At 39.6% G+C, this 12,456-nt stretch overlaps 1 protein-coding gene across 1 annotated transcript; it reads left to right on the top strand.

The window, feature by feature from the left end:
• Window positions 1-1,191: 1,191 nt before the first annotated feature.
• On the top strand, window positions 1,192-4,317 carry RAG1 (recombination activating 1; the record flags this gene model as incomplete). Its single annotated transcript, XM_084287265.1, has 2 exons — window positions 1,192-1,549; window positions 2,732-4,317. The coding sequence occupies 2 exons, from the start codon at window positions 1,192-1,194 to the stop codon at window positions 4,315-4,317; spliced, it is 1,944 nt and encodes a 647-aa protein (XP_084143391.1).
• Between the last annotated feature and the right edge of the window lie 8,139 nt (window positions 4,318-12,456).

The raw sequence follows: 12,456 nt of genomic DNA, 5'->3' as shown, positions 1-12,456 counted from the left end.
TGTAATTTCTCATTCAGCGTATATAGTCTTAATGTTTAGTTTTTCTCTCTTTTTTTTTTTTTTTTCTCACCCCAATCATATTAGGAAATATAATTTAATCTTCTCTATGCTGTTTGTTCACCTTCAGCACTTCTCATAGTCAGGTAATGAAAAACAGGTTAGTCACTTTTGTATTTGTTTCTACAAGATTTTGTTTTCTAAGTCTGAGGCAGTAGCACAAAGTTTCAGTGTTTGAAGTGAAAGTCTTGTATTTATTTTTATACAATACCATATTCCCATGGCAACCACACTGATATTACTTTTGGTTGCGTCTCTATGGAAGCTAAAATTGGGGTCAAATTTGAGCAGACATTTACAGCTTTCCAGTACCAGTAATCCTTACAAACAGAGTTCTCAGCAGGGTACTTAAACAGATGACTAACTTGAAATGTATAAATATTCTCTCTAGAGCAAATATGCAGCCAGTATAAATTGCCGTATCTCCTTTAGAATCCAGGGAACTATAGTGCTTTACATCGACAGAGGATACACTCCTACAGCTCTAATGGAGCCACTCACATTCAGCATGCACATACTAAAGTACCTTACAAAATTGAGGTCTGAATAAAGTCTACATAGGGACTGAGTCGTGTGTGCTGCTCCGCCTGTGTAGAAGGGCATGCATTAGACACTTGAGCTCAGAATCGAGGACTAAGAAGTGGTGTGAGAGCAGTGGTCTCAGTGACTTAAATGATATAGCATGAGACAGACAAAATTGTGTCTTGAATTGGCCACGCTGGTTTAGTTTCACGTGAAAAAGTCACCACACTTTCAGAATGTAATTCTGCTCTCTGATAGCTTTACTTATGGCAAGCCCCATCAGGTATAAGAAGAAAGAGGCAGATATTAGGGATATTAGTACCTGATGTCTAATGGCTCTATGCAGTGTGCATTGGTGTTGTAATGGACTGTGGATGCCTCAGCATGAAAGGCAAAACATAGTCAGGTGCTTATCTGAGGAACTGAGTGGACATCCACATGTGGGCCCCTCAGGTCAGTAGGTGTCTTGGCTGAGAAGGTAACTTACCTTCAAAGCATTTCTCAGTTAAAGTGGATGTGCTTATGTACTGGCATTATTTCTCATTTTGAAGAATAAGATAACTTACAGCTTCCTTCTCTTTCTTAGGTGATTTGGTTTCTGACACACTGGAGATGTCAATAGCATCACAGATGGACCTGCCTGAAGAGATTCAGCATCCTTATACAAAATTTTCTGAATGGAAATTCAAGCTGTTTAAAGTGAGACCATCTGAAAAAACATCTTCTGATAACAGCCAGTGCATAAATAAGGATCAGGCAGAAGAGGTAGCTTCTACAGACAAAGGCATCATGCTGCATAAAGATGAAGGAGTTCCAAGAGGAGAAAAAATTCTGACACAGACGGACTTAATGGGCAATAGGCAGGCACTTGGGAAAGATGCCAATGACATGAAAATACAAGACAACACAGAGCATCAGAACAACCTGAAGCAACTTTGCCGCATCTGTGGAGTTTCATTTAAGAGTGACTGTAACAAGAGAAGTCATCCAGTACATGGGCCAGTGGATGATGAAACTCTGTGTCTTCTGAGAAAGAAAGAGAAAAAAGCAACCTCTTGGCCAGATCTTATTGCTAAGGTTTTTAAGATTGATGTGAGAGGGGATGTTGACACTATCCATCCCACTCAATTTTGTCACAACTGCTGGAGTATTATCCACAGGAAATTCAGTAACACTCCATGTGAAGTGTATTTTCCTAGGAACAGCACGATGGAGTGGCAACCCCACTCTGCAAACTGTGATGTGTGCCACGGTACCAGCCGGGGAGTCAAAAGAAAAAGCCAGCTACCCAGCGTACAACACGGCAAACGTGTGAAGACCATTGCAGAACGTGCTCGAATTAACAGAGGCAGAAAGAACCAAGCACAGATAAATAACAAAAATGTAATGAAAGAGATCACCAACTGCAAGAATACACATCTCAGCACCAAGCTGCTTGCGGTTGATTACCCAGTAGATTTCATTAAATCCATCTCTTGCCAGATTTGTGAACATATTTTGGCAGATCCAGTGGAAACAACATGTAGACACTTGTTTTGCAGAACTTGCATCCTTAAATGCATCAAAGTTATGGGCAGCTATTGCCCCTCCTGCTGGTATCCTTGCTTCCCTACTGATCTGGTTACCCCAGTGAGATCGTTCCTGAACATCCTTGATAGCCTGAGCATAAGATGCCCTGTAAAGGAGTGTGATGAAGAGATCTTGCATGGAAAATATGGCCAGCACCTCTCCAGCCACAAGGAGATGAAAGATAGAGAGCTCTATAGCCACATAAACAAAGGTGGCCGACCGAGGCAGCATCTTCTGTCTTTGACCAGGAGAGCTCAGAAACATCGTCTGAGAGAACTGAAACGTCAAGTCAAGGCTTTTGCTGAGAAAGAAGAGGGTGGTGATATAAAGGCCGTATGCATGACTTTGTTCCTGCTAGCTTTAAGAGCAAAAAATGAACACAAACAAGCAGATGAATTAGAGGCTATAATGCAAGGGAGGGGATCTGGACTCCACCCTGCTGTCTGCCTGGCAATCCGAGTCAACACATTCCTCAGCTGTAGCCAATATCACAAAATGTATAGAACTGTAAAAGCTGTCAGTGGGAGGCAGATTTTCCAGCCACTGCATGCTCTTCGCACTGCTGAGAAAGCTCTCTTACCAGGTTATCATCCATTCGAGTGGAAACCTCCCTTGAAAAGTGTCTCCGCTAACACAGAAGTGGGAATTATAGATGGACTATCAGGATTGCCACTCTCAATTGATGACTACCCAGTAGACACAATTGCGAAGAGATTTCGATATGATACAGCCTTGGTTTCTGCCTTAAAGGACATGGAAGAAGAGATCTTGGAGGGCATGAAAGCAAAAAACCTGGATGACTATTTGAATGGTCCCTTCACTGTGGTCGTAAAAGAGTCCTGTGATGGAATGGGAGATGTCAGCGAGAAGCACGGAAATGGGCCTGCTGTCCCAGAGAAGGCCGTTCGCTTTTCTTTTACAGTTATGAACATTTCTATAGCCCATGGGAACGAAAGGGTAAGGATCTTTGAAGAAGTAAAGCCCAATTCAGAGTTATGTTGCAAGCCCTTGTGCCTTATGCTGGCCGACGAATCGGATCATGAAACTCTGACGGCAATCCTGAGCCCTCTCATAGCAGAAAGGGAGGCTATGAAGAACAGCGAACTGCTACTTGAAATGGGAGGCATCCTGAGAACATTCAAATTCATCTTTCGGGGTACAGGATATGATGAGAAACTTGTACGGGAAGTGGAAGGGCTGGAGGCCTCAGGTTCCACCTACATCTGTACCCTCTGTGACGCGACCCGCCTGGAGGCATCCCAGAATTTGGTCTTCCACTCCATCACCAGGAGCCACGCTGAAAATCTGGAGAGGTATGAAATATGGAGGTCCAACCCTTACCACGAATCTGTTGATGAGCTCCGTGACAGAGTGAAGGGTGTTTCAGCCAAACCTTTTATTGAGACTGTGCCCTCCATAGACGCGTTGCACTGTGACATTGGCAATGCAACGGAGTTCTACAGGATTTTCCAGATGGAGATCGGTGAAGTCTACAAGAATCCTGATGTATCTAAAGAGGAGAGGAAGAGATGGCAGTTGACTCTTGACAAACACCTCAGGAAGAAGATGAACTTAAAACCGATGATGAGGATGAGTGGAAACTTTGCGAGAAAGCTCATGTCCAAAGAGACGGTAGAGGCAGTATGTGAATTAATAAAGTGTGAGGAAAGGCATGAAGCCCTGAAGGAACTAATGGACCTTTATCTGAAAATGAAACCAGTGTGGCGATCTTCATGCCCTGCCAAGGAGTGCCCGGAATTGCTGTGCCAGTACAGCTACAATTCACAGCGTTTTGCTGAGCTCCTGTCTACAAAGTTCAAGTACCGATATGAGGGCAAGATCACAAATTATTTCCACAAAACCCTTGCTCATGTTCCTGAAATCATTGAAAGAGATGGGTCCATTGGTGCCTGGGCAAGTGAAGGAAACGAGTCTGGAAACAAACTGTTTAGGAGGTTCCGAAAAATGAATGCCAGGCAGTCCAAATTCTATGAAATGGAGGACGTCTTGAAGCATCACTGGCTATATACATCTAAGTACCTCCAGAAGTTCATGAATGCTCATAAAACATTAAGAAGCCAGGGCTTCACCATCGATCCAGAAGATAGTTTAGGTGATTCCTTGCCGCTGGAGGTCTCTATGGAAAGCAATGATTCAGAGGAACTCTAAACGTAAAATGTGTTTGGCGTTGGGTTTGTGATGGTGTCTTCCTGTGAGGAGACAGCTTCCTTCTCAGGCCTGTAGAGGTACAGGGAAGTGTGAAACTATCATCTTTATACTCTATATAAAGGTGCTGAGTGGAGTTTAATAAAATACCGTGTCTGTTGGGAGCTTCCGAAGGAGGCAATGCAGTGGTGCATTTACCAGTCATTATGTGAGAGGGAAGTGGAAACAAATTGCAAAGAAGCATCTCCAGTTTATTTTGGTCTCAGCGTTGTTTATACATGAGAAAGCCAAAGTAAACGAGGTTTTATAGAGAGCAATACTTCGGAATGAATATGATTCTGGAGAGTTATGACACTTGCTGAAGAAGTGAGCATGGCTATTTGTTCTGTTTGCATTTTTTAAACTATTTTGCTATTTGCTTTTCAAGAGGGTTTGATTACTTTATTGATGGTTATTTGGCTTTTATAAGTCAAGGTCTGGCAGTGAGACAGTTGGGTAATTGTTCTGGGATAAAGTTCAGGTATTTTTATATGATGTATTGACTAAAGATGCAAACTTTGATTTCAAACGTTTAAAAGTATTATTTAACACTTAGATTGTAGTACTGCTTAGGAGCAGGTGGTGGTATCAGCAAGGTAATTTACTATATAAAGATATAGGAAAGGTAACTATAATATTTTAAAGATATTTTTATCATAGTCCATTTACTCTAAAATGCAAACCAGTTTTTGTGCTCCTAAATCAGCATTTGCAGTGCCTTGTGCTTATTTCACTATTCAAAGTACACTCAAGCTCTGCTGTGCAGCTTGTTGCTTGATATGCATTTTAGATTTTGATGGTAACCTCAGCATATAGGATAATTTGTATCTGTAATTTTAATGGGTGGATTCCTGGCCTTACTGAAGTCACCAGTAAATCATCATGTATACCCACAGTTTCACCAGGTGACTACGAGTCACAGCAGAGTGGTGGTTTCTTAGGGGATGGGCATTAACTCGACCAGGTACATGTCAGTGTTCTGATTTTCTCTGTTAGAATAGTTCACTGACCACTTGCGACATGCTCTGACAGTGTGCCATACTGAGCTTTTTCACATCTGGGATATGTCACTTACAGTCTCATTTTCTAGATATATAAAATGGGAATGAAATTTATTAACCTCAAGGATAGTTTGCATAAAGGCGTAGTGGGAAAACAATGAGCTGCAGCTGATTGTATTTTACATCATTACAACAATGTTTAGTTAGCAGTCCTCTACATATAACATTATACTATATTAGGAGCACCATTATGTCGGTGGTATTTGCCTTTCTGAAGTGTCATAGCTGTGTGACTGAAGGCCGCTTCGATCAGATGAGATTGCACTGGTAATCCTTGTGGATAAAGTAGTTTTTCATTAGCAGCCATGGGTAAAAGGGTTTCAAAGTTAACTTGTATAAGCGTTGAGATTTGGAAACTAAAATATTTCTGGACCTATCACCTCTGTAAGGGAACAGGTCTAGACCCTCATTCAGCAAAGTGTTCAAGTGCAAGCTTACATTCAAGTGTGTGAGTTGACCATTGAATGCAAGCATGCTTACATCTTAAAAATATTTTAAAACATTAAAATTATATGAATTTAATTTAATGATTTGGTCAAGAAATATACTCAGAAGTATCTGAGATACCTCTAAACCACTTAGCCTTTCTGAAATAAGAATAAATGCTTGAACAATCAAAGCACAGATCTAAAAGAACCTGCATTTGTTTTTATTTTGATGTGGCAGGAGCTGGTTTGTGAGTGTGGAGATACAACATGTTTAAAGAGTGGATGGTCTGAGGTTTGGGTAGTAGTATCTTGCTCATGTTATTTAATCCATCTTTGAAGGTCTGGTATTTACTGTTTATGGACTATGAAAAAGTAGGATTAAGTGTTAGTAACTAGTACAAATATTAATAATATTCTGATTATGCCTTTCATTAGATTTTATTATTTTAAATCCTAATTTTTTAAGTATTTTGTAATTTAGGATTTGGTTTTTATATGTTGTTGTCTTTAAACATAGTTTAATATTAAGTCAAAATTTTGGGCTGGAAATAATGCCTTTTGCTTAAAAGTTTTTCTTGTCTAAGCAGTCATAAGAACTGCAGTTTTTTGTAGGTTCTACCATGTACATCTGCACTTACTGAGTGTTCTTTTCAAGATTAAATTATTTCTTTCAATTCTTTGAATAAAACAAGTATTTCCCATAGAACATAATTGCCAGGTTTACATAAGTATCATTTTTTACCAATAAATGCAGACAACAAGTACTTCTGTTTCCCATAGAGTAAAAATATCAGGTATACGATAAAGAACATCCTTTAGATGTAAATGCAGACAAAATTTGTGTTATTATTTTTTTTGTCTCTAGTGTTTCATTATGCAAATACTTGCACGCTTTTTTTTTTTTTTTTTTTTTTTTTTTTCTTTGTGTGCTTATGTGGGGCAACTATAACACCTTAGGTTTTATCCTTGCCTCTACTTGAATAACCAATAACCCAAAGCCTGGTTTAACAGTCCTGACTTAGCTCATGGTGGTTTTCACCACCTTTAAGTGGTTTATATATTCATCCTGCCTTTGCACGGGAGTGAACTTCACCCACAAGAAATCCTGACCTGTTCCTTGCATTGCATATGTGCCACTGGAGAGACAGGCCAGACTTTGGTCATTTTGCACATGTAATTTCAGTGACTTCACTGACATTTTCAAATTCCGAATTCACTTTTACAAGCTGCTTATACAAGAGCAAGCGATTTGTCTCACTGCCTTCAAAAGGGCTGAGTAAATGTTATCCATATATGTATGATTTCTCAAGACCAGCCTTAGATCCTGGCTGAACTCAACAGGCTGAACTGTGCATGGGACAGGCCATGGGCATTCAGGGACATGCAAAATTATTCTTTTGTGAGATGTTATTGAGCCATCAGGACGCATTTCACATTCCACCAAGTATAGGAAGAACAGTTGACACAGACAACTATTGCTATTCTTTTTCCTTAGACTTGAATCTAGTTTAATCTTTTCTTCTTTTTCCCCTTGTTGACGTTTCCTGTAAATCAAGAGACTCTCTTTGAGAGTTTTGAACTCATTAAAACAAACAGCACTGAAAGAGTAGGTACCTGCAAGTGAAGCTTTGTAAACAGGAATAAAATAACAATGCTGCTTGCACACTGGCATGCATCTGAAGGCAAACAAATTTTGACTGCAGACAGGTGCATCATTTGTTTACTCAGACTATTGTTAAGCATTTTGGTTTTGAAGAGGCTTTAGAAAAGTGGAGACACTTTTATTCATGGCACTCCCTCAAACCTTCACATTTTCTTTTTTAATGCTAATACTTGGTACAAATCCTTCAGTAGTTACTTCATGGTGAATGCTTTTATTGTTTTGAAATTGTATTGACTGCATTTTTTTTAATACAATGACATTATGTATCTTGTTTTGTTTGGTTTTATTCAAGGGCTCTATATTGTGAATTGCTTTGTCATGAAACGATGTGAACTATGTTGGAAGCTATGATTCTGGTTTCACATATTTTTTCCTCACAGGACTAATTCTATTGACTTTGAGCAAATCAGCGTTGACTTCTAGTCAGGTAGTTTGGACACAAATTCTGGATATTTACAGCTTCCCAATTTCTGACTGCGCTGAGTCCTGTGTGATGTCTCACAGCATGGCTTCATCGTTCTGCTTTTTCTTATTGTACCGGAGTTACTTTATTCATAAAATCTGTTTAAAATAAAAGCGTTGTAAATATTGAAGTTTCTGGATTTGGATTTCTTATCAGTTTTTCACCTGTGCACATAATTTCATGATAACAGTCTCGCTTTTCATTCAAATTTTGGATGCGTTTCATATTTGGACAGTTCTAATACTCAGAGACTACAGCTGGGATCCCAGTCCTGTTCCAAAGTCACCAAGTTAACATAAATGAAGATTGCTCTGTGCATCTCAATAGTCCTTTTAGCACCTTTCTTCACAGGCAGCTGTTTGAGAGAAAAATAAAACCAGTTTCATTTAGTCTGTAAATTACTTCTGCTTCATTTACAAATGCCACCCCGGTGTTTGTTTAAAATCAGCCTTGCACTGTTACATCCATACTGCTACGTTAAGTTTCTTTACTGGCTTCTATGCATCCTTTACATCCAATTTTGGCTCCCTGACATAGACTTAGCTGCAAAAATTAGTTTCAATCTATCTTTTAGTTCGTGATTTTTAGTTCCCCTTTACTCCAGTTAGGAAAACCTTACTTCCCCTGCAATGATATCTCAGGGTCAAAAAATGTACATAAACCAACTAGTCTGGATGGAATTAATGATAAGCAAATTGAGCATTTACATTATTAGCTACCTGATTTCCTGCTGCAATCAGGTAATTAGACATCTAATTCCTAGACTTTATGTAACCAACTTAGTTCTTTCAACTGACCGTGAATAAAATTTGCTGGATGGAAAAAATTGGAAACCATAAAAAAAAAAAACAAACAAACCCAATCCCCAGAGAGCTTCCTGGTAAATTAGGATGATTTAATTCCTTTATTCCTAAATCCATAATAACTGACTGAACTTTACTTTCCATGTATTCTCATTAGAACCAGAATCAGATGAAGAATAACGAGGCCTAACATCGTTCTTCTTCAGCGCACAGCTTCAGATGACTGAGTGTGGCACGATTTTCAGAGCTGACCAGCTGCAACTCCTGAGTGGGGCAGCTTCTCTACCTTCTGCATCAAGCTTAATATCATCTGTAGTCTGAAAAGACACAATAGAAAGGATTTAACCAGCACTTTATCTAGCAGCACCAGGAGAGAGGCCAAGAGGTGAGATGGCTGTATTTTCAGTGCCCGGCCCTTCCTGCAAAGATGGGCATTTTGAGCCAGTGGACAAGGGAATACAAGGACAGCTACCACCTGAAGGTGGCCCTGCACACGTGGTAGTGGCCAGTGTTCTCTTCTTCCTGTGTACACGTGTGTTTTGAGAAATTTGAAGGTTTATAACATGATTATCTTGCTTTTTGTTAAAAAAAAGAGGGGCTTTGGTGTCACAACTTTCAAATGCCAAACACGGATACCAAACTGGAGTTTGATTTTCAGGAGCTGTTGCTCAATAGAGTCTCAGAAGTTTAGTTTTGTTTGAAATGGGACAGGGTAGGAATAAAATGTGAAGGGAGCTATAGTCACCTATCATTAAAAACAGAAGCAAGCAAGTCCTGTCTGTACTGCACCGAATCTACCAGGAAATATTTTTACAGATTCTGTTTCAATCTGAATTCAATCTTTTCCTTTGGGCTTCCAGTAGTGTTATTTCCACTCCTTTCAGTGGTCTATTGGTGCAATGAGTCACCCCAAACTATGACACATGCTTTAGTGCTACTACTAAAGTTTGTTCCGTGCCTTTCCTGTAGATTAATCAGGTGCTTCGGGGTCCAAGTACTTTTCACAAGCAGTAAAACCCATATATTATTCTCTTAAAAGCTGGTAATAACAACATAGTGTTACTAAAATGTGACTGGGAACCCTGATGCTGCTTGTTGTGGTTACAAAACACATAGGTCAGTTGGATGCAGATACAACAGCGATTTACTTCAGCACTCAAATCTGCTTCATTTTATCTTCTAATTCTACCCTGCATGAGGAAGAAACATCTTGTATTGATCAGCTGGTTTTGAAGACGATCAATACTCTAACAAGCACATGCCTCAAAAGCACCATCAGAATTATTAGGGAATTAAATATTTTCTGCAATCTTGAATGCTATGTCAAGTGTCTTCACTACAGGTTGTTGATCATGTATCTCTGTATGTTTGAGTCCTTAGGAATATTACATTTTACCTTTCTTATTACTTTCTTTTCCAGCAGTAACTCTAAGCTGTGATTTAATGCTTGTTGTACTACCCTTTGCTGTGAGGCTGGGACATGGTTTGACTAAGCAATTTCTCCCTCCTTGCCAAGTAACACATACATTAAAAAAAAAGGCACAGACCAAACAAATTCGTTGCTCAATGATGGGCCTCAGGACTTTGAGATATCGATGGTAATTGGGAGAGGTAACAGGCAAAACACAGACTGGGCATCGCCAGGGAGTGGAATAATTGTGAGGAGTGCTTTGCTGTTGTAAAATGGGGAAGGGGCTTGTTGTTGTGTGTGCATAGCGTCCACCTGTTGGTGTTGTGATGATGTTCTTTAATTTTTGCTGAGGGTATTTTTTGTTTTTGATGCAAATGAAGTTTGTCACGTGTGCTAAATGTATATTTTAAAGACAATTGAGCTGAGTAAGACCTATGACATGTAAGGGGATGTTGTTTATTGAATTTCACCAGTTTGAAGGGACTTCACATGGCCATAATTTTCATGTATTCCTTTGGAAAACACAGCATTATGTACTCTGGGCTCAGAAAGGAGCATGACAAAGGAAACAAGAAACTGGCGTTAAATTCTATGGGTTTATACTACTACCAAACTGATGAGAGGGGTCTTGGGATGATCTACCTCCCACTCCTAAGCTCTTCCCATATTATAACCTCCCTCAGCATATAAATAGGTTGGAAACTGAAATGTTGTCTTGTTGCCCTTTACTATCCTCCACTGTTGACTCGTGAAGGTGTCAAGGGGAGTACTGTGCACACACATTTGTGTTGGTGGGAACACATCGGTGCTTTGTAAAGGAGTGGCTGCTCAGGGTCTGCACATACTGCTCTGGTGGCTGACAGCTGCTCCTGTTGCTTTTCTGTTTTATTCAGGGGTCCAGCACGAGAACTAGAATGTGGATACTGAGCTATTAATGTTGGCTCACAAAAGTTCAGAGGATAGTATTGATTTTTTGAAAAGATGTTTGGAACAGTAATAAAAATAAAAAATAGTCAAGAGTGATGAGGCTTTACAGATAGCCAATAAAAGGATCCACAAAAAAAGTTAGTAAACTCTTGGGTTATTCAACCTTGACAACATCCTTTTCAATCTGAATCCAATCTTGTCCTCATGCTTTGAGCAGCCAGCTGCATTTGTTTCCACCTTCACAATGCTCCGCTGGCTCAATGACTCATTCTGAGCTGCAGCTTGCACTTTCGTACTTTCACACTCTACACAGTCACCCTTGGGGGAGCAGAGAAAGTTTAGTGGAGTATCTGAAGTAAATAATAAGAGTTGTGGTGGGGATGGGGAGCAGAAGAAAGCATAGCTGCTTTCCATCATCTGGAGAGGTCCTGGATGACTGGAGACTTGCTAATGTGATGCCTATCTACAAGAAGGATGTAAGGAGGACCCAGGGATGGCTGGGCCCAGAGAGTGGTGGTGAATGGAATGGCCTCAAGTTGCGCCAGAGGAGGTTTAGGTTGGAAATTGTGAGACACTTCTTCTCAGAAAGAGCAGTCATGCATTGGAACGGGTTGCCCAGGGAAGTGGTGGAGTCACTGTCCCTGGGGATGTTCAAGGAGTTGGACCTGGTGCTTAGGGACATGGTTTAATGCATGACATGGGTAGTAGGGTGATGGCTGGACCAGATGATCTTGGAGGTCTTTTCCAACCTTAATGATTCTTTGAGTCTATGACTCTATGATTCTATGAAGTCCCTGAAGAAAACTGACCCTCAGTGTCTGAATATTTCATTATTTCTGACACAAGGGACTTAAGCTATCACTTCAGTTTAAAACCAGATTAATTAGTCTAGTTTTAGTTCATTACCTTAACATAAAATCAGAGTAAGGCAGTTATAAATTAGGCCAAATATTTGTAGAACAACTCACTAAGATAAAACATTAAAATGGACAATATGGTTTTTATTTATTTATTTATTTATTTATTATGGACAGATGCTAACACTACTGAGTACATGGGATAAGGTCTTATCCTACAGGCAGTTCTACTAAATTCGGTGGGGTAACTTTGGATTTGGTCATAGTACAGAACAAAATTAACAGTATCTGGCTGTATATTTGCACAATGTCCTCTGTGATGAATTTCCTATCTGGATATTGCAAAAATATACATAAGAAACAAAATAAATTCATGAGCTTTGAAATTAAATTGCAATGATAATTGATTATTTTAATTGATGATTAGAATCAAATAAATAAAAGATCCCTATCTTTGACTCCCAGTTGAATACAAATCAGTGGTGTAAAT

Source organism: Netta rufina (assembly GCF_964035555.1).
Source record: "Netta rufina genome assembly, chromosome: 5".
NCBI classification, from domain to species: domain Eukaryota; kingdom Metazoa; phylum Chordata; class Aves; order Anseriformes; family Anatidae; genus Netta; species Netta rufina.
The sequence above is the reverse complement of the archived record's forward strand: the minus strand, read 5'-3'. Positions and strand labels throughout refer to the sequence as shown.